This window comes from Ictalurus punctatus, chromosome 11 (assembly GCF_001660625.3).
Source record: "Ictalurus punctatus breed USDA103 chromosome 11, Coco_2.0, whole genome shotgun sequence".
NCBI classification, from domain to species: domain Eukaryota; kingdom Metazoa; phylum Chordata; class Actinopteri; order Siluriformes; family Ictaluridae; genus Ictalurus; species Ictalurus punctatus.
In genome coordinates this window covers 8,623,109-8,646,405 of record NC_030426.2, presented here as the reverse complement: position 1 = coordinate 8,646,405, position 23,297 = coordinate 8,623,109, and the positions used below count along the sequence as shown (strand labels likewise).

Sequence of the window (23,297 nt, the reverse complement as noted above, 5' to 3'; positions counted from 1 at the left end):
GCACAATGGATTTTCTCCAGGTTCTCTGTTTTCCTCCCACCTCCCAAAAACATGCATGTAGGTGGACAGGTTATGTTAAATTGCCCTAGCTGTGAATGTGTGAGCATGGTGTCATGCAATGGACTGGTGTGCAATCCTTTGTGAGCCTGATAAAGCATATAGTGATTATTAAAATTTAATTAATGAATGAATGAATCATAAAAAAAAATGTGGTAGGTCATAGCATCTTATGACTGTGTGAATGCATACACTGCTTTTACTGTACAGAACGTCCAGTTTCCTGAATCTCTATTTGGCAAGTACTTTCTCAGCTCTGATCATTATGTTTCTGCCACATGCATTAGTGAATCAGGTCCTAAAAGGTTGTGTGAATGCACACACCGCTTTGCCCTCCAGTGAGGATTATCGCACTGCTGTGTTCAAGCACTTCACTCAATCAGCCCACTCCAGCTATACACGGCATGCTCTCTATTCTAGCCACTTGTGTGTTTCTTTCACATTAGATATCACTTTACCTAAGGCTGTTAGAATGAAACATTTCCCAGAGACAACCTGAAAACATTTTGATATTTTTGCTTGACATGTGGAATGGTTGAGGCAGTGTTATCTGTTAGACATTGACAGCCTTGTCAAAATACAAGCTACCAATTTTACAGGGGGAGCAAGCTTATCAGTGCTTGCAGAGTGAACAGCTGTATTTGCACACTATGTTTTTATTAAGTCGAGTACGAACATGGTTCTTAAGGTGTTCTGAAGGATACGCTGATTCTGTGACCATGGGAACCAGGTGTATGGCAGACCATTAATATTACACTTCTGTTTATGACTTGTGCCCTACAGTTGGAAGCATTCTACTCTATCTTTACCACTGAGCAACAGGATCACGTGAAGTCAGTGGAGTACCTCAGGAACAACTTTCGGCCCACTCAAGATCTGCACAACCGGCGTGTCGTCAAATCAGCAGTGAAGGACGCCTGGTTTCCAGATCCTATGACTGATGGGCATACCAGCTCCACAGACACTGAGCCCTCCAGAGGTAAAGGGAGGTTAACCAGTTTGTTTGAATAGGGAAAAGATAGAATGTTGAATTAAAAGAAAATAAACTTTTGGATATTGCCAAACTAAGCTACCTACCCGAAAAAAACCTATGAAAATTAAAATAGATAAGTGGATGCTTATTTTTGTTTTCTTTTACTTGTCAAATTAAGTGGATTGTAAAGGTGGACTTAGAAATTCTAATATGCGTAGGAACATTCTCTAATAAGTAGGAGCTATGGAGTCCAGCAGTCAGGCATCCTATTTGATAAAAGAGAGTACCATGAAGAGACTGCTCATGCCAGGCCAAGCAGATCAAATGGGCAGGAGTTTGAATGCTCTTGCCATAAATCACTGTTGTTTCCATCCCTGGCAGAGGGAATTGATTGCTTTTGGCGGTGATGAATAGGGAGCAATGCAACTCAGCCAAGGGGCAGAATAATCATCATTAATATTCATTCTAAAAATAAAACAGCGCAAATGGATACTGTGTGGCAAAAATAAAATCTAATTCTAACAGACTGCAGTGTGGCAGAATAGATTGTGAAAACCCTGCATGGACAACAATTTCTATCCTGACTGTTTATGAATCAATCTCTGTCACATTTTCCTTGTGTTTTTTCAATCAGTTGTTTGCAGTCTTGTTATAGCAAGTAAAGCTGTTTGTCTCTGAGGGTGACTTCTTCTCATCCCAAGCTATTTTTTTGTGACAATGGCACATGTGCAAAAACAAGGCATAAGACTGGCGTGTTGTATATTATTGTATCTTCATGACCATCGCACAGTGGATGAAAAAAGTAGGATTATAATGAATAGGCTTCAATATCAGGACGTGTGCTATGTGTACTACTGCGATGAGTAATCAAATAAGCCCCTTTTCTTCCTATCAAGTCTCTGTGAAGTTTTTTTTAATGGCATAAGATTAGATTTCATTTAAAGATTTTTCTGTCCATTTGGAAGATTCATATATCCATAATATAAATAATCTGCTGGTTGACAGAATTTACAGCAAATACTTTTTCCCATCTCTGTCATTAGACTTAATGCCAATATTTTAGTGGTAGACTTGAATTTAGTCGTGCCATGTTCATTTTTATTGCCAAAATCCACAAGAATCCTTAAAACAATGCAAGAGGTTCAAAAAACAGATAACACGTTAATGTAGAGAAGACATTAAAACAGGAAACATGCAGAAGGTCAGAGATGAATCTAAACAGAATGACAGAGTTTACCAGCTGTGCGCTAAACACACACACTGAGTACATTTTCCCCTCGGCATGGTTTCTCACTATAAACACTATAAAAATACAAGATTCTTTCTTTTTTCTGCTGTGTATATATCTGTACTTATAACAGTATATGAGCTATATTATCAGTTTGTTCCCAAACACAATAAACTATTGTGTTTTTGAAAGAAAAGAAAAAAAAAAAATATATATATATATATATATATATATATATATATATATATATATATATATATATATATATATATATATATATATATTGCTTTTATAAGAATTACTGAATGCTCTGGATCACTGCATGTACATACTTATTTTTGTCTGATTGCATTAGAAGCAAACACTTGTTTAAAGAGTTTGCTGCAAATCAGAGAATTAAAGCCCTGTGCCTGAGAGCTTTATCTACATAATTGGCTTCAAACCAGTTTCAACAGCCAAAAAAAAGAAAAAAGGGAAAGAATCAAATGAAGGTCATGCAAGATAGAAAGTGAAGGTGCAACATAATCCAGGAGATGCAAAATGATGGCTGAGTGCCTTTTATTAGGTATCCTAAAAACATTGATACTGTTAATTATTATGCAAATAAACTGGTTATTTTTAATAGATTGATATTATTTTGAATGGATTTTCATGGAGGTTTTGGAATTTTTTTTAACAGCAGGCATGGATTGAAATGCCAGTTAAAACAGAAGCTTGTGGTCCACTAAAACACTTCATGAAAGCTTTTGGTGTGAAATGGCCTTTGCGCTTGTTGTTAAAGATAAAATAATAATAGTTTATATACTGTAAGCAGTTAATATCCAGAAACAAAGCTTTTTAGGAACGTGACAAGGCTGCACTTGAGGTCATGAAAATGTCTCTGCATCTGCACAAGAGTCTATTGATTTTGAATGGTACACCACCTTTTGTTCCGCTCCACCTGATTTAGCGTAGAGCATTATTTCATTAATTCATTCATTTATTCACTCATCTTCAGAAACTGCTTTGGGACCCTGGAGCTATGAGGAGGCAGCACTACCCACTGCATCACTGCACTGCCCCTCAGTCATTTATGACAAAAGCAGAAGCAGTGTGTAAAATATGGCTTGCATCCAACCAAAATAGCAACATGCCAGCATTAACCGACAAATTACCAGCACGGAAATAGAGCACCCTATCTTGTTTAATCCAAAAGTTAAAACTTTGCTTCTTAGAGTGTTTGGCTCTACAGTGCCCGGATTATTACTGGTGTACAGCAGCAGCAGAAGTGATTATAAAGCTGTCGCTTGAACAGATGAAGATAATGGTCTCTTGCTGAGTGACTCAGCCTGATGGAGCTCTAGGGAGGCCAACTTTCACAGCTGATGCCCTTTCTTTAATCACCTCTTGTTCCAAATTTCCACCTTTTTTATAATTCACTGTCTGCTTTCCTCCATGCACATGCAGATGTGAATTGCTGAGTGCTTTCTGGTGCAGATACAACAATTTAAGGGCTCTTTTCAACAAACCAGAGAATTCTTACTTATATTGCTCTATTGTACAGTCCCTACAGGATTTTGTGATTTTTGCTATCGTAGAAATTTATGCAAAATCAAGGAAACTCCGTAATATTCGGAGGAGCTTGCAATTTTTCAAAATTACAGCAGATTGTCCACAGATTTGGGCCAAGACGCATAATGTGACGTCATCACAACGCGCTTTCAGCCAAAGATCTCTTTGATTCATATGTGTCGAACATGAGTACAGCTAAAAGGTCTCATTTACCAAGAAACATCACTGTGAAAGACCGTGCAAAACAATTGCGCGCAATTGCAATTTCACCAATTCAAGTAGTTTTTCGCAAAAAAAAGCACAGAAACAGCAAAATCAAGTATTTTTGTCTGCAACAATCACAAAAAACTTTGCAAACTCCTTTGCAGACTGATCGTACTATATTTATTATAGTAGTATTTAATTGTGTGAAATCCCCTTATCCGCAGTAAGCAAGATGGATGAGAAAGTTAACTCTTTCATCTGAAAGTGGCTGGGCTTGAAACTGGTCTCTTTGGCAAGAAGATCTTACAGCTGCCAACAGCATGGGCTACAAGCAGGGGAAGACCAGGCTAGTGCTGGAGCTGACGGAGTCCACTGACCAGGAGGAGTACAAACGTCCAGGTCCACACAGGCCGCAAGTGGAATCACAAAGAGAATATTGGCAGGAAGGACAGGCCTTGGGTGGGGAGAAGCTCCATGGAGAGGAAGGAACTGGTGGTGTCTGAAGTGACAAGGATGGAGGACGGGTGCTATAAAAGCAAGGCTGTAGCACAGGGACGGCAGGGAGCCTGGACTCCATGAGAAGGCGTTGTTGGCAGAAACATCAGAATGGTGGACCTGTGGAAATTCCCAAGGCAAGGCTTAATTTTCTTATCAGGGCAACATATAACACTCTCCCCTGCCCACTGAACCTGCACCAGTGGTTTGGCCAGGAAGAATGCTTTCCCCTCTGCAGCAGTCCAAATGCAAATCTCCAGCACATCTTTTCAGGCTGCAAGATAGCACTCTCACAAGGGCTCAACAGGCGGCAACACATTAAAGTTCTGAGCATATTGGCCTAGGTGCTAGAGGGGTGTAGACAGGCCATGAGTGGAGGTCATCCTCCACCAGAGAGTCAGCACATCCAATTTGTCAGAGAAGGTGGGGGCAACACAAGCCCTCACCAAGAGTTCCATCAAGGTTAGCTCCCTTCACCCAGTACTGGAGAATGAGCAATGATTTTTGCAGGAAGCTCCAGTTCCCTAGTGAGATCACCAACATAAGTCTTCGCCCTGATATAGTGATGTGGTGCAGCGGCGCCAAACCTGTGCTTCTCATCAAGCTAACTGGCCCATGGGAGGAGGTAGTAGAAGCTGCCTTTGAGAGGAAGAGACCGAAGTATTCTGATCAGATTGCTGAGTGCATTCTAGAGAACCAGCATCTACCCATTAGAAGTAGGATGCCGTGGCTTTGTTGGAACATCAACTGTTTGCCTCCTGAGGAATATGAGAGTAACTGGAGCAAACCAGCAGAAAGAAAGAAAGACCTGGTTGAAAAGGCAGAGAAGAGCATCTTTTGGCTCTGGGTGAGGAGAAAGGAGAACTGTTGGGGTAGTAACACCTAACCCGAGGTCGAATTGCAGGGTGTCCCTGCCACTCCTTCTCCACCTGGAGACGTTCCAGCATTAAAGGAGAGAAACGTTGTTGAGTGGTGGTACCCTGCTGACCTATGCCATATGGAACCAGTGGCACTGAGCATGCATTAACGGTGCCAGTGGGGCTCGCTACAGCCTTAGCCACTGGGGAGGCCTGTATGGCTTTATTTGCGTTAGGCGTGTTTCCAAGGCTCAAGGACAAGTGGGGTAATCCTATGGGCACCGGAGGAGGTGTGACAGGCAGTAATGCCATAGCAGGTCAACATCTACCTGTGCGATTAATAGTAAAGTGCTCCACAAGGCAATACAACACATTGATCTAACACTGTAATAAAAGAATACTACTATTACCTACTTATTAACTATTACTAGTACTACTACTACTACTAATAATAATAATAATGTATACACAAATACATAAATAACCCCAAACATAAATCAGTTAAAATAAAATAGAAGCTCAGCCTAAAAATAGTAAAAACCCATTACAAATATGCAGTCAAATAGAGTCATTTAATGCAAGAGGTGCTAATGCTAAATGCAAGAGGAAAAAAAGAAATTCAAGGGAACAAAGAGCGCAGTTTCATAAAAACATGCACAGAGTTCAACAACATTATAGAAAAGAGTAAAGTGTTCCAAGTGTTCAGTTTTAAAATTCACCAGTAGCCAGTGAAGAGAGACCAGTAGTGGAATAATATAACTGCTACATGTAGTCTTCATAAAAAAATGTACATCACATATATGGTACTCTCTGTCTAATGAAAACAAGAAATGGTCTGCATGATAAGGGATGTCAACAGGAAAATTATTTGTATCATTGGTAATACCACCATTATTATAGCTAATAAGCTTGTTCTTTTGGTAGTCTTTAGATAGACAACAACCATGTTTTCTGTGATGTTTGTAATAAAAAAAAATTCATTGCCCTTAAAATAATGGCCATTCTATTGATCTTGTGATGAGTTACGCTCTTGTTCATATTTTTTTTATTATTGAACAGCAAAATAACCTGCAATTATAGCTCAAATTGCACATAAAGTGGGTGGGGGTTATCAGCCATGCAGGATGAGTGCACCTCTTTTGATAGTGCCCAGATATTATACTGCAAATCTCAACTGTATACCTCAATTAAATCACATCTAGATTCCAGAAGTCACTTTTTGTTTGAGTCAAGCCTGAGATGAAGTTGAAATTATGTCTCAAGACTTTAGCAATGCACTTCAGAAAGAACTGAGAGTCTTAGTTCAGTTTCAAACTGAAATGTTTCAGAATTCATTTGAATGGCCTTTTCTAAACTGTAATTAAGAATTCTTTTGGGAACGTTAACTGAGATATGAAAACTGCTCTGCTCTTAACACTGCTTCACCCTGTTTTCCAGTGTTGTATTTTACCACTGTGAGTTACACGTGAATAAATTACTGTTCATGGCAGTCATGGAACTGACAAAACCACAAGACACAGATTTATTAATTTAGTTCATTACTTCATCCTAAATGTTTTTTTCTTCAGATTTGTATCCTGGAAAATTTTCATGATTCTTCAGTCCTGTGTTCCGAGTCATGTTGTGAATCAGTAAAGGTGTAATTCAGGTCCCCATATCTGCTAAAAACCCTACATACTCACATGCATGCACTCACACACACACACACACACACACACACACACATACAAGCTAACAGCCACACACACATACAAGCACACAGAAGTGGTATGAGAGCTCGGAGACAGAATGAGATGAAATCGTGTGTTATTTGCCTTTTGTGAAGCAGTGTCTGGTTTGAACACTTTGGTGAGTCAGACAGCAAGAAAAGATTTTGCTTCACCTTCAGTCTGTATCAGGGATCCATGTGCCTGAGATCATGGATGTGCTCACAGTATAATTTGCCTCATTTATCTTCAATCACACCATCCCTAATCAATTGAGAAAAGCTCTCTACTTTCTTGTTGAGATGAGATCTCATATTACATGTTGCATTTATCTTTCTCTTTTTCTGCTTTGTTTCTTTCTGTTTCTGATTCTTTCTCTCTCTGTATCTCATTCTCTCTGCTATTTTCTCTCACCTCAGTCTGCAGCAGCATCCCTGACAACATGAAGGTCCGTCCTCTGAACCGAACAGCAATGGTACTGACCTGGGATCGCCCTTCTACTATCTACCACCCACCCCTTGTGGGCTTCCTTGTCACCTACAGCTGGGTTAAGGATGACGTAACAATTGAGAAGATGTTTACCCAGAGCAGCGAGCACCACACTGTGAGTATCCCAGGTCATAACCATCAGCAGACTTCAAGAGACAAGGATATAACTAACAGCAAGCAATTACTTTGGGCTTAAAGGGCATTGTTATCTTAAAACTAGTTGTTATTCTAAGACTAGGTTAGTGCGCCACCAATATTAGCTCAATCACTGTAACAGATATTTACCAAGAAGCAGCTAATGAAAAAGGCCAAGTAGTCCCCCAAGCCAGTATGGAGCCCTAGATACCTCAAAGACTCTGCACAGCTGATAGAATTAGACAACATGTGTTGTATCTTCCTGGGAGTCTGATGACCAGGCACCAAACTCTTTACTTCATCAGTCACAGTGTCAGCCTGGTCTTCTACATCTTGGGCTTCTGGTTTCCATGACAACAAGGGTGGGCACAGCAAGCCGGGGAAACGTCTGTGATGAAAGCTGCCAATCTTTTTTTCTGGCTTGGCCAAATTAGATTTGGATTCAATTGGAGAAATCCATCCACTACGGCCAAAGCCCAATTACAGCTCTCGACTCCAACACATTTTGTCTCCCTAATCATTTCTGCACCCCATTTACATTTTTATTTCAATTTGGAGCTGGGGTGTTGTCTACATTAGGGAGTCAAGACCAATTTTGTCATATGAGACTATCCTACACAGCGTTCCCATTTCTGGGACCTAGAATGTAATTGAATGATCAGGAAATTTCAAGGAATAAATGCAATTTTGGCTTTCGTGATGTTGACATAAATCTGAATTTGCATCTACATTTGTGTCCTGGAAAATTACATTTTGTCAATTTTCTGTCTTGTCAGTTTTTGACATGTTGTCATTGAGTAATTCGTCTACATTTAGAAAAATGTGTTTTAAAGACAGTTAAAAGTTGAAACTCAAACTCAGTTCCCACACACTAATATTTCCCATCATTCTTAAGTCTTTTGAATGATACCTAATTGTATGTTTATGTTTGTGTGTCTCCAGAGGGCAGTGATCACACACATGTCCCCAGATGCTCTCTATCTCTTTAGGGTGCAGGCCTTGTGCCAGAGGGACCAGCGCAGTGACTTTAGCCAAACACTTTTATTCAAAGGTGAGTATAATTTTGTCTCTTATATTGCAACATAATTACAGCAGTTAAACTTATGTATAAACATATATATAAGCATATATATATATATATATATATATATATATATATATATATATATATATATATATATATATATATGTATATATATATATATATATATATATTTATATATATATATATATATATATATATATATATGTATATATATATGTATATATATATATATATATATATATATATTTCATTTTGTGTTGTTTCAGCAAATACCACAAGGATATTTGAAGGAACGAGAATTATAAAAACTGGAATGGTGAGTTATTGAGTAGTTGGTGATATAGCTATGTGAACAAACACTGCTGTGAGTGCACTTTAAAATAATCACCTCTTATGTCTCATCTTGCACTTTTCCAGCCCACTGTGTCTTCCTCTTCAGACATGGCACCCATTAGCTCTGGCTCCTCTACATGGTCGTCTTCTGGTCTCCCTTTTTCCTTCGTGTCCATTGCTACCGGCATGGGGCCTCCATCCAGTGGGGGGCAGACTACAATGGCATCTCTGGTCACCAGTACACTGTTGGCTGGACTCGGCTTCAGTGGTGGTGTGATTTCCTCCCTCCCTGGATCCCTTTGGCCCACCCATTCTCCCAGCTCAGGCCCTGCACCAACTCGACAACCAGCCTCCCCTACATCTGAGACCACCCAAAATGGGAACAGGCCTCTCCCCTCAGAAGAGGGAGAACTAACTGAAGAGCTGAACAAGGAAGAACACAAACAAGAGGAAGATGAGGAGGATGATAATGAAGGAGAGAGGGTGGAGGAAAAGAAAAAGAAAGAAAAAAATGTGACAGTAAATGAGAAGAAACAAGAGCAGACAACACTTCAAGAACCAGCTGATTCAGTTTCACCATCTGGAGCAAGAGGGCGAGAAGGTGGGCTTGTAAATACAGAAATCTCAACAGTATCACCTATAGCCCCAGAGGAGAAAATCTATACTGTTACACTAAGGCCTTCAAGAGGAGACTTGAGCCAAACAACTTGGCTGCAAGAAAATTACACAACAGATATGCAGCTTGCCAGCAGCCCCACACAGGCCATAAAACTTACCAATAAAGAGATTCATACTGGTAAGTGAGACATACAGAACCTGTTCAAGCTTACATTATAAAACTCAGAGATAGCCAAAGGGTCACTGTCTCAAATTACTGTGGATATTTTCTGTCACTAAACTTCTTCTGAATTTGCTTTTAAAACTCCAATAAGAGCAGGTAATTCTTTTTAAAAATATATAAGTGAGTTTTGACTTTTGGAGTCTGCTCTTTTCTTTGTTCACCATTCAGAGCGGAACAGCAAACTCTTAGTGTCCAGGGAACCCGCATCCTCAGTAAACAGGATGGAGTGGATTATCCCTTTAATGGTGGTATCAGCTCTTACACTCCTCTGCTTAATCATGCTGCTAGCTGTCCTGGTCTACTGGAGGTAAGATGTTCACCAACAGTGCCCTTCTTATATTGGGAATGTTGGTCGAGCTAAACACACCTGTTCAAAACATCTGAATTATACCATCAGCTTCAGTTATCACATTCTGATCATATTGATATTTATTACAGCAGTTATTATCCTGCTGTAATCCATGCTCTGTCTTAAAGAACCTGCTCACGATTCCCAGGGAAGCTCCAAATCCTTCTATTAACATTCTCTCAGCCCTGTCCTGGCTACTAAAATATACGCTATTATCATCATAAATTCTGCGATGGCCACACCCACCCATAAGAGTGTGGGATGCAGAACCTTGATTACCAATGAGTCTTTGGAGGTGGGACCCAGCTGTGCTCCAGTATGTAAGGCCTACGCACCAGCTGTGACAACTAGAAGATGCCATTAAAATGCAATGAAATGTAGAACTAGAGATGGAGAAAAAATGAGAAATGCAAATAGCTGTCATATACAAGGGACTTATCTTTGTTTGGAAATTTAGCTGCTTTCAGGTTACATCAAAACCCGAAATTGCTTAATTTCTGGATCATCCTCACCATCCAACAAACTGGATGTAACTAGTATTAGAAAAGTAGCAGTAGTCTGGTACTGATGGTTTCAAACAGTTATGGCTATGGGCTACTGATCATCAGGTTAAAAGTTCAAATACTCCTGTGCTCTTGCGCAAGGCCTTTAACTGTTCAGTTCAGCTGTAAATCACTTTGAGACAAGCACCCACCAAATGAATAAATGTAATGTAAATTTTGCAGAGCAGCACAGCATGTAGCATTACTACCTCACAGCTCCTGGTTACTGTCTATGTGGAGTTTTGCACATTCTGTCCGTGTCATGCCCAGCTACGAAATGGCCTCCCATTCCAATTGTATACCTGCCTCGAATGCACCATGAACTTGACCAGGATAAAGCTTTTATTGAAGATGAATTAATGTCAATTCTACAGCCACAAGGAGCAACACACATGACTGCTAGGGATTATTTCTGTAACATTGCAATCATGAATCATTCCATTCTGGCAAATTATTTCTAAATAATAAGAGATGAGAAAAAATAATAATAATTTTATCATTATCTGTGTGAAACCTATTTTGTTAATCTCATCTCTGTAATTGGCAATCTGGCTTTAGTGGAGGGAAGTTAATGGTGAAGTGAATGAAATGGTGATTTGGTTAAATAGGCTTGTCAGTAATTTAAAGAACAGTTATCTTTTAACTGAACGGAAGGGAAGCAGATGGATATTTGACAGCTTCCAAGAGAGGATAGAATGTGTTTGGTTTATCATTAAGATGCTGGAGCATACTGCGTACTGTATAGCACATTACAGTGCTATCAGCAGTCACACAGCACAGCTCTATTCTCATGTATTTAGGCGTTAGCCTTTCATTTAATCAGGTAAGATTTTTGCTATGCAATTACTTTGCCATTTCTCTCTCTTTCTCTCTCTCTCTCATTTAACTCACTTACAAATTGCTATCAGAAAGTATGTTGTACTAACTGAAATAAAGTTTTGAGTTGGCCAAGTCCATAGGTTGATGAGGTTACTATGTGGGCTGTGATCCATCTGGATGGCTCAGAGTCTTTTTCTTAGTCTGCTCAAACACACAAATGCTCAATACCAGTTATAGAGACAGAGCCAGTGCTAGATTTCTACTGCTGATAAGATAGTCAGACCTAATAATTAATTAATAAATAAATAAATAAATAAATAAATAAATAAATAAATAAATGAATATTAAACGGCTCTAGCTTTGGATGGACTTTGTGCTAAACACCCCTTAAACTGCACATAGGCATATAGACTCACAGAGACAAAAATAATACATCATTTCAAAGGGTGAGTCATTAATATAAATGAGGTATAGAGGGTGATCCCCAGGGCCCACCTCTTTCATCGCATCCCTTGCCTACTGTTCATCCTTTCTATTCTAACACCCATCTTTTCTTCTCTTTTCATCTCACCTCTCAAGGATGAATAGCATCTGTTCTTTGCTCTGCATTAGTTACAGGTAAGGTGTTCTTTGAAAGCATTTCTGTAATATCTACAAATACACTATTGCAAATACGTTTTCTCTTTGAACACAGTAACATCATTTTTAGGGAGAAGACTACTGTCAGAGCTTGGAAAGTTCCACTGCGGCAGACTTGTGATGTCTAAAAATGTCTAAACGGTGTTCTTGCTCCTCAGCCATCAGAGGCTTTGTCAGTCTTAACTGGTTCTCTTTGAAGAGCATGTATACCCGCTGTTAACATTAAATTCTTGCATTCAAAGGCATTCAAAGACATACTGAAGAGTTGAATAGCTCGGTTGCCAGATTCAGACACTGGATGTGGTTTGTTTAAAAGGTGATCATGCTAACCTGAATCATTGTACTCTTAGGAAGTTTTTCCAGACTACTCATATGTACATCGAGGACAGGAACTCCCCTCAAGTGATCCACAATGAGAGCTTAACTGGATTCTTAATAGCTGGTGAGTCATGCTTGTGTGCATTTCACACATGTTTATTTACACGCATATAGAAAGATTGTATTTCTCTCTCCCTCTCTCTCTCCCTCTCTCTCTCTCTCTCTCTCTCTCTCACACACACACACACACACACACACACACAATGTCGGCTTCCTTACAAATGAGAAAACAAAAATTATATATATATCTATCTATATCTATATCTATATCTATCTATCTATCTATCTATATATATATATATATATATATATATATATATATATATATATATATATATATATATGTGTGTGTGTGTGTGTGTGTGTGTGTGTGTGTGTGTGTGTGTGTGTATATGTATATATAAAACCTAACAGCTAAGAATGTAGAGTTTTAAATAGGTCTATTCATGCAGTTGATTTTGTTAAAACAACCAGCTGCTCCTATTGTGTTTCTGCCATCTAGATTCAAGATTTTGTTTGTCACATACACAACTATGTACAGCACATAATGCAGTGAAATGAAAACCTGGCCTACTCCTCTTTAGACTGTGTATTATATACTAAATTAAAAAAAAAAAAAAAAAAAAGAAATAATAATAAATATGAAATGTACAGGAATGTGCACAAAATGGATGTACAAAATATGCAGTATGTTACGTGTAGTAAAATACAAAGTGCAGTGTGCGGCGTGTCAGTGGAGTGCAAAGTGACTGTAGAGTCCTTATCCTGCTTTTTCAACTCCTTTTCTTAATGCTTTGCCTTTTGTTTATCTGGACTGACAGGACTGCATTGGTGCACAGAGAGGGAGTAAAATCAACTATTAAGGTTTACGAGAGCACCACTTTTTAGTTGATAGTTTAATGTGTCTTTAATGGAGAACCTATCAAAGCAGCCCTGTTAAAGTCAGTATCTCTCTTTCTCTCTCTCTCTCTCTCTCTCTCTCTCTCTCTCTCTTTATCTGTATGTGTGCAAGTGTTTTTTGATTTGATTTGATAAGACCCTTCCATTAATTTATGTAAGCACTATAAGTTTAATAAAGAACCACAACTAAGGCAAAAAAAATTCAAATACATCATAGCCTAATCAATAATGGTCTCAGCTGTGTACTATGTTCCTACTCAGCAGTGAGCCATTTTGGGTCATATGGGTCATTATATATAACAATGGCCAGTGGCACAGACCTTGTTTATTCAGGGGTAACTGATGAGGTTCCCCACACACAGATGCCGCCGTCTAAATATCACCCACAGTCAGTACCTCCTGCTGTTTAGTGCTGAGACAGGCAGCCATAAACAGATATTGCCATGTTTCAAGTCCATTGCAACCTTGTGACAGCTTCCCAATACAGGCATGAGAATGATTTCAATACATTCTTCTTTTGTCAAAGGCATTCTTATAGGCTTTCTGAAAAAAATTACTATAATATAAACTAAGTATGAAAATTTTTGGAAGGCATTTTGCTCAAAAGTGTTAATTTCCCCTATATATAGAGACTTTGGGACACTCTGTATACTTTATTATAATTTTTTCATGTGTCATGCCATTTTTAACCAGAGTACTGCATGACTTATGTGTGATTCCAAGATTCCAATCCGAAGTGGAGGCATATTTGAAAGTAGTTTTACAAAGCTCAGTTCTGACAAGGAGCACACAAAGATTGTAACTTGATTGAGATGAGCAATTGCCAGGTAATTTCCACTGAATAAAACAACAAAGTAATGTGTTATCGATAACAATACCAAGGTATTTATACTCTGACACTGGCTCCCCTGAGAAGTCCAAAGACTGCTGGAATTTTCTGTAGAAATTTTAGAGTTTGAGAATAACATGTATTTTGTTTTTTAAAATTCAAGTCCAGCTTCAAAGTACAAAACCTATTTTAAATTATATCAAAAGCAGATTGTAAAAAAAGCCACAGATTGCTGCTTAGAGGGAGCTGGACAATAAATAATAGTACCATCTGCGTAAAAGTGAAACCTTGCAAGACAATTTATATATATACCGAATAATAGCGGCCCCAGCACAGATCCTTCAGGGACTCCCTTAAAAACCTCCATAGGATCTGACTGAATACCTTCCATCTGTACACATTCGGTTCTTCCCTTTAAATAAGCAGTGAACCACAAACTTATATTTTCTGATAGTCGTACACATCTAAGCCTACTTAATAATATGTCATGGTCCACATTGTCAAAGGCCTTTGATAAATCAATAAAAAGACAAGCACAATGTTGCTTATTATCTAAGGATTTCCCAATATCATTCAAGACTTTTAAAACGGCAGTAGTAGTACTGTACCCTTTGTGGAACCCTGAGTGATTAATACTCAGAATATTTTGACTGTTTAGGTACCGTGTCAATTGTTCGCTAAGTAAATTTTCCAGAAATTTCAAGAGAATACAAAGCTTAGATATAGGTCTGTAATTATCCATTAAAGAAGGAGCACCCCTTTTTGATAGAGGTACTACAAATGCTGACTTCCAAGTGGAATTTTATTAGTTAATAAAGAAATATTAAACAAATCCATCGGCAGAGGAGAAGTAAAATCAATTTTAAAAACAACGGGGCAATATGATTAGGATCTGGCGATTTATTGCGTATACTGCCTGTTTCAAATCCCTCCCACAATATTCCATATCCCTCCATTTCTTCTTTTTGAGTCATTCCTTGGTGGATTTGCTAGTGTGCTTAGGATCATTATCCTGTTGAAAGGTCCACTTTCAGTTCAACTTCAACTTTTGAACAGATGGCCTCACATTATCTTCAAGCACTCTTTGATTCTTTGATTCTCTTTCGAATCTTTGATTCTTCTGTCCAGAGCACATTATTCCGAAAGGCCTAGTCTTTGCCTATATGCTCATTGGCAAGCTGTAGTCTTGCAAAGCTTTTTTCCTGGCACGCCTCCCATGCAGGTCAAATTTGTGCAATCTCTTTCTGATTGTAGAAGCATGCACTTTGACACCAACAGTTTCAAGACTTACTAGCAGATCTTCTGATGAACTTTTGGGGTTCTCAGAGACTTCTTTTTACATCAGACGGCCTGCTCTTGGGCTGAATTTGCTGGGACAGACAGTCCTTGACAAATTAACCGTAGTTTTAAATCTGCACCATTTGTAGATGATTTTTCTTACAGTGGAATGATGTATTTCACATAATTTGGAGATCTTTTTAAATCCCTTGCCAGACTCATAGGTATTCACAACCTTTTTTCTGAAGGCTTTACAGAACTCTTTAGATCTTGGCATGATGAAACCACACACCTCAATATCAAAGGGAACACCAGACACTAGATATGAGAAGGGTATAAATAAGACAGGTTACACCTGCACTCACTAAGCAGGTTCTAATCACTGGCACCCAATCTTGAACACCTGATTGTAATTTTATGGATTTGAAGGTGTGATAAATGTAAGGGTGTACTCATTTTTTCCATTTGGATAGTGCATATCACCATTATTATTAGGCACTGTTTCACAGAGGATAAAATGTTTGCTTGTCAAAAAAGTCAACAATTTCCATGGGGTGTACTTATTTTTTTCACACAACTGTACGTGTGGTGAGTTTTAGTCATGAGATCAGAAAATGCCACAGCTATCAAGACCAAACAGCAAATTGAAAATTTTAATTTAAATATTGTCTTTTGTTTCCTAGTCCTACTTTGACAGTGATGTCATTTATGAAATTATAATTTACAAATGACTACCACACAACTGTGTGTGATATAATACATTACACATGATGATAAACCTCTTTTTTTGGGTGGTATTAGGAAATCAGGGCTGTAGTATTCTACCAGTACGCATGATTGGCATTGGTAAAATTGTGTGTGTGTGTGTGTGTGTGTGTGTTTCAGATGACCTAGAAGCACTCTCAGTCAGACAGTTCATCAAACATGTAATGGAGCTCTATTCTAATAACCAACAGGGCTTCTCTCAAGAATTCAATGTGAGTATGAACTTTTTTTTATTGTAATTGTGTGCGTGCGCATCGCTGTTCCTCATAATGCAGATGGTGCTGTGGAAAAAAGAGCTAATTAAAGACGAGAGTCTCATTAAAGCCATCCTCTAACTGCAGCAACACTGCTCAATTTCAGCCTGCTTTGTTTTACTCAGACGCAAATCCTCTGCAGCCATCTTCCAAATAAATCCTCAAACCTGCCATCATGCAGATGAGTCCTGAGTGGTTTAATCTTACAGAGAGTTTTCAAAACATACTTGTACAGAAGGGATCCGTTTAAGTAATAAACATCTGCTGCAACATCCCAGTTAGGACAAAAGACAAACTATTAGCCATATGGTAAGATGAATCTCAGCACTGTCACTGCACACTTGGGTGGTAATTATGGTGACGGTGAAGAAAATGTAGTCAAAGTTGTGTTGATGAGTTAATTAAATGATTTGGACAAATTGGATAATTTATGCGCATTACAATCAGGATTAAAGCTAAGTGGTGGAATAACTAGAGATCTATTTTCAAGCTCTTTTTTTATGAATTTGGACAATATAAATATGCCTTGAAACACGCAGCTTTATTCAACGTGTTGACATAATGTCCACTGAAACAGGATGTCGGGACGGGACATATCGAGTGGCTCCTCCCCATTTTAAAATAGCCAGTACTGTTTGGCTTACCTCACTGCCTGGGCTAAGCTGGTCTAAATGCCTGTCACAAAGCAGCGAGCTGGCAAAAATACCTCATTCGTCAAAGTGAATGAATTCAAGACATTTCCTTCTTAACCAGCTGAAAAACAGTTGGAAAACTGAAAAAAAAAAACGCACGTGTGTTTGAACAGTCAAAGACATATTTATGACCCATGCTGTGTTGATATAATTTCTCTCACTCAACAACAGCAACTTCGGCAAGGTGATTTTTATAATGTCGAGGTGGGACGCTTCAGTTTCTAGAGCTCATGTAACTGAACAGAAAATCTAAAGTTTGGAGTAAAAGTGCAGAATGATGCAGAAAGTGCATCAAGAAAGAGACCCTATCTCACCGAACAGGCTACACAGCTACTAGTCCAGGTTTTTGTCTTCTCAAATCTGGACTATTGCAATGCACTACTCTCTGACCTCCCAACCAGCTCCATCAAACCCCTTCAAATGATTCAGAATGCAGCAGCACGCCTTGTCTTCAACCAGCCGAAAAGAACCCATGTCACACCCCTCTTCATCTCCCTCCACTGGCTTCCTGTAACTGCCCATTTCAACTTCAAGGCCTTGATGCTCATGTACAAGACCTTGTCTGGAACACCACCCCCCTACCTCAATACTCTCCTTAAGGCTTACGTTCCCTCATGTAATCTGCGATCGATTAACCACCGACGCTTAGTAATACCTACTCAGCGTGGCTCAAGGTCCCTTTCCAGAACCTTCACACTAATTGTCCCTCAGTGGTGGAATGAACTTCCAACCTCATTCCGGACTGCAGAATCTGTCACTACCTTCAAAAAACAGCTAAAGACCCACCTCTTCCATGAACACTTAAACTAATCCCTAAAATGCCAACCCCACATTATTTTAAAAAAAAACAAAAAAACAAAAAAAAAACAACAACTGAGAGTTCTGAGAGTTCTCTGGAACTCAATTATAAATCTTGTATGGTAGCACTACTTGTACTGTTCTCCGCTTGGTATATTGCTTTGCTTGTATTTTCTCATTTGTAAGTCACTTTGGATAGAAGCGTCTGCTAAGTGAATAAATGTAAATGTAAATGATGTCATCAAAATTGTTTATCTGTATTGGTGGTAGAGAGTGATTGTAAATTTTGAATGCATATATCTTACAAATACGCATTTTGTCATTTTTTATATATATAGATAACCTTAAGGCTAACATATTCATACTAAAAGTCTCAAAAGTTCCATTTTGCTTTCATGGAGCCTTTAAGTTTTGTTTGTCGAATCAAAGGTTGAGGGATAGGCTCTGACTCCACTTTGAACCTAACAAGTATAAACCGCTGAATAAAAATCAAAGGTTATGGATTATCAACATGGCATTCTGAAGAATGTGAGAGACATGTTATCATTACTGTAACAACTACACAACATCTTTCTTTATTTATTTATTTCTTTCTTTCTATAGGACATTCAGCATTCTGTGGGTGATATAGAGATTACAGCGGAGCATTCGAACCACCCAGACAACAAACATAAAAACAGATACATCAACATAGTGGCCTGTGGGTGTTCAGTGAAGATGTTAATTACAAATTACAAATTATTGTCAAATTACAACCCCAATTCCAAAAAAAGTTGGGACTGTAAAATGTAAATAAAAACAGAGTACAATGATTTGCAAATCTCATGAACCCATATGTTGTTCACAATAGAACATAGAAAACATATCAAATGTTTAAACTGAGGAAATGTATCATTTTAAGGAAAAAATAAGGTCATTTTTAATTTGATGGCCGCAACACATCTCAAAAAATTTGGGAAGGGGGCAACAAAAGGCTGGAAATGTAAGTGTTACTAAAAAGAAAAAGCTGGAGGAATATTTTGCAACTAATTAGGTTCATTGGAAACAGGTCAGTAACATGATTGGGTATAAAAAGAGCATCTTAGAGTACCTTGTTGTTTTTTTTGCTTAAAATGGTACATTTCCTCAGTTTAAACATTTGATATGTTTTCTATGTTCTATTGTGAATAACATATGGCTTTATGAGATTTGCAAATTACTGCATTCTGTTTTTATTTCAATTTTACACAGCGTCCCAACTTTTTTTGGAATGGGGGTTGTAATATTTTGCACAAGTGTGACATAAGCTGTGATAAAAACATTGGCTGCATTTTCGTCTGTCCAACAGATGATCACAGCAGAGTGAAGTTGCAACCGTTGGCAGGAAAAGATTCCAAACACACTGACTACATCAACGCAAACTATGTTGATGTAAGTAGGTGTGTGTGTGTGTGTGTGTGTGTGTGTGTGTGTGTGTGTGTGTGTGTGTGTGTGTGTGTGTGTGCGTGCACACGTGTGCATGTGTATGTCTGTATGCTTGTGTTTTAGAAAGCTCTCTTCTCTCTTAGGGTTATAACAGACCAAGAGCGTATATTGCTGCTCAGGGGCCACTGAAATCCACCTTTGAAGACTTCTGGAGAATGATCTGGGAACAAAGCATCAGTGTTATTGTCATGATCACCAATCTAGTGGAGCAGGGCAGAGTAAGTCATCAGCAACCCACTTACAATCATAGTCTCTTCTAAGAGTATGTGAACTCCTTGTGCGTTATACGGGATTGTAACCAACTGCTTATTTCTCAACTTAGACCAGCTTGTTGTTTTTTTCTCACAGAGAAAATGTGATCAATACTGGCCCTCAGAGAACACTGAAGAGTATGGAAGTATAGTAGTGACACTGAAAAGCACTAAGATGCTTGCTTGGTACACACTACGTCACTTTCTCATACGCAACACCAGAGTCACAAAGGTCAGTCACTGCATCAGCAGGACATAAATAGGTTTGTTGTGTGTTGTGTCTCTTCTTTTGGTTAAAGTCCCCATGAAATGCTTTGAAATGTGTAGCGTTATTCGATGTGTTGACATAATTTCCACTGAAACAGGAAGTCAGGGTGGGATATATCGAGTGGGTCCTTCCCTTTTTTAAGTTACCTCAAAGCCAGGAAACTTACAATTGTTGTGGGCGGGACACTTCAGATTCTATAGAGCATTTGATTGGACAGAAAATCTGATGAGACAATGAAGTGCAGAGTGATGTAAAAAAAATTGCTGATCCGTATTGGTGGTAGAGAGAGACTGTACATTTTGAACACATATATCTTCTACTTGTGAATTCTGTCATTGTTTTAGCTTATAGATAACCTTAAGGCTAACATATTCATACTAAAAGCCACAAAACTTCTATTTTGATTTCATGGAGACTTTAAATATAGGCAAAATGTGGTTTTGTGTCAAAATATGTTTTGGGTTTTTTTCCTCAGAGTCAAAAGGGAAGACAGAATGAGAGATTAGTGATTCAGTATCACTACACTCAGTGGCCAGACATGGGTGTGCCTGAGTACACACTACCAGTTCTCACATTCATCTCCAGATCGTCTGCAGCCCGTGCTCCAAAATCTGGCCCTGTCCTAGTGCACTGCAGGTACGATTATAGTAATAATACTTATATGATGATGATGATGATTATGATTATGATTATTATTATTAGTAGTAGTAGTAGTATAGTATAATTGTGATTATTATCATTGATGTTGTTGTTAGAATACATGCGATATTTATATATTTGGCTTATTAGAATACAAAAAGACAAAATATTTATCCTTCTCAGTCCTGTGACTATTAAATAACATCTTCATAATGCTGCACACAGAACATTAATTCTATCATTTTTTATAGACATAAATATATCAAATTCAGTGTCCAGCATACAAGACCTTTGGAATTAGACACATGAACCCTGCAATGTTTTGAAAAGCATAATACCATCTGAAAAGTTAATACCGTTTTCACTGTATATTTTTCTGTATATAAATTAAATGGTGTAATACAGGTTCATCATATCAGACTCTCAAACTAAAAATAACAATAGTCATTTTGTATGTATTGATACTGACTGTCCCTAAATGCACATATAAAACTGTCATCTATTACTTAATGGGATGTGCAATAATTAATCCGATTTAATATAATTAAATTATGTACTAAATCAATTAATTTATAGGTATGCATACATATAAGAAATATTTAGTGTTATAACAAATGGTTGAGGATCCATGTGCTGGAGGTGTTATTTTAATAATAAAAATCCAGGCAAACAGAGTAGATAAACACAATGCTGAACTCAGAGCTCTAGAGCAGACCAGGGTCAAACACTGCAGGGCACAATACAACCAACCACAATAATAATCAGAAAGAGAAAGCAAGGAACACAGCAAAGGATCAATAGAAGAACAATATAAGGCCAGAGGTTGTACCACTGCTATCAAAAAAATCCTAACAGGCTAAAAAAAAACCCACAATTTTTACCACAAAACCCTAGCATACGTCAGTGGGAGAAAGACTCCATGCTAACAGCATGAATGATAAAAATGGTTTGGTTGAACTGATTTAACTGCAAACTGCAGAAATGTTTGTGTTTATAAGCAATCAGTTGAGTCAATAAGCTTTTATATTATATCAGCTGTTAGAAAATTAATAAGTGCATGTTCTCACCAGAGTTTCCGTTAGTCGGTAAATACCAGTTTTAACCGACTGTTAAAATTTCAAATTGTCCGATAAAATCTGAAATTTAATAATAACACAAAGCAAACACACGTTAGACAAAGTACATTCGCAGTTGCACACATTATTAAGGTCTCTGTGTCTGCGCAAATATATATTTTTTCTCAAATACTTCTCCTGTACTGTGTACTCTGTTTGCTCGACATTATTCAAGTCATTCAACCACACACACACGCACACGGTCATCTCACTCTCTCTCTCTCTCTCTCTCTCTCTCTCTCTCTCTCTCTCTCTCTCTCTCTCTCTCTCTGTTGCTCTCTCGCTCATTATGGGAGGCACTGTAAGCACAAACAAACACACACAAGTAAACTCAGGCTAATCCAGCACAGGTCAGAATCACCTGCCGATCCGACCCGCCTCTTCTCCATCCACAGCTGACGCTTGACCACGCCTCCGCCCCCACAATCGCATACACTATGCATAGTCCAAAAGTTACAGTGCAAAATAAACAAATGAGATGGCTGGATTTTATTCCAGTTTGTCCGGTAAACTTCATCTTTCCCGGACACGTTGGCTGGCACCAAAATGTCTAAGCTGAAACTCTGGTTCTCACTGCAGTCCATTCCATGTCCACATAATAATAAACTGCATACAAGTGTAGTGAAAGATTGATTACTTTACTTATTTGTTGAACATCAACATACAGACTTTGTAGACTTTCACCTCCTCTCTCTTCTGTGTAGTGCTGGCGTGGGGAGGACAGGCACATATATAGTGATTGACAGCATGCTCCAGCAGATTAAGGATAAAGGAATGGTGAATGTATTGGGCTTTCTCAAACACATCCGCACCCAGCGCAATTACCTCGTCCAGACAGAGGTGAGCATGTGGTGAAGGAACCATATATACCTGTGATTGGTTGTGTGATATGAAGACAATATGGGGACTAGAATCAGGAGAATGATGTTTTGAAGCTATTCCATGTGTTAAGAGCAAAACGAACTATTTTTAATGTCGGATTGTGCCTAATTAAGAAATGAATAAACAACAAAAAAATATTTCTACAGGAGCAGTACGTGTTCATCCATGATGCTCTGATGGAGGCGATGCTTGGTAAAAATACTGAAGTTCCTGCCTGCAAGCTCCACAGCTATGTGAACAACATCCTCACCCTTAGTCCTTCTGGCACTACTCACATAGAGAAACAGTTTAAGGTGAATCAAGCAATACAAAGTAATTCCCCAAGTAGAGCTGTGAATAAATATTATATAAATGTATTTTACATAAATGCCAGATGGCATGGTGGTGCACCGGGTAGCATTGCTGCCTCGCAGCTATGGCTGGGCAATATGCTAATAAAATATTGATAAATTATATTTAAAAAATATGGAACCTAATAACAAACTAAGAATTGTGATAAATGATATCTAAATGCACTGTTC

General features: G+C 38.4%; 1 protein-coding gene across 3 annotated transcripts in view; it reads left to right on the top strand.

Moving 5' to 3' along the window:
* Nucleotides 1–23,297, top strand: part of ca16b (carbonic anhydrase XVI b) — an 87,914-nt gene that overhangs the window by 58,381 nt on the left and 6,236 nt on the right. For all 3 annotated transcript variants that reach the window (XM_053683646.1, XM_017480345.3, XM_053683647.1), the window contains exons 8-22: nt 841–1,036; nt 7,491–7,675; nt 8,638–8,746; nt 9,007–9,056; nt 9,158–9,869; nt 10,083–10,221; nt 12,614–12,705; nt 16,534–16,625; nt 18,761–18,857; nt 19,485–19,567; nt 19,705–19,839; nt 19,970–20,104; nt 20,616–20,776; nt 22,599–22,734; nt 22,923–23,069. In XM_053683646.1, coding sequence (XP_053539621.1) covers nt 841–1,036; nt 7,491–7,675; nt 8,638–8,746; nt 9,007–9,056; nt 9,158–9,869; nt 10,083–10,221; nt 12,614–12,705; nt 16,534–16,625; nt 18,761–18,857; nt 19,485–19,567; nt 19,705–19,839; nt 19,970–20,104; nt 20,616–20,776; nt 22,599–22,734; nt 22,923–23,069 — 2,469 coding nt within the window. The remainder of the gene's footprint in view (nt 1–840; nt 1,037–7,490; nt 7,676–8,637; nt 8,747–9,006; nt 9,057–9,157; nt 9,870–10,082; nt 10,222–12,613; nt 12,706–16,533; nt 16,626–18,760; nt 18,858–19,484; nt 19,568–19,704; nt 19,840–19,969; nt 20,105–20,615; nt 20,777–22,598; nt 22,735–22,922; nt 23,070–23,297) is intronic.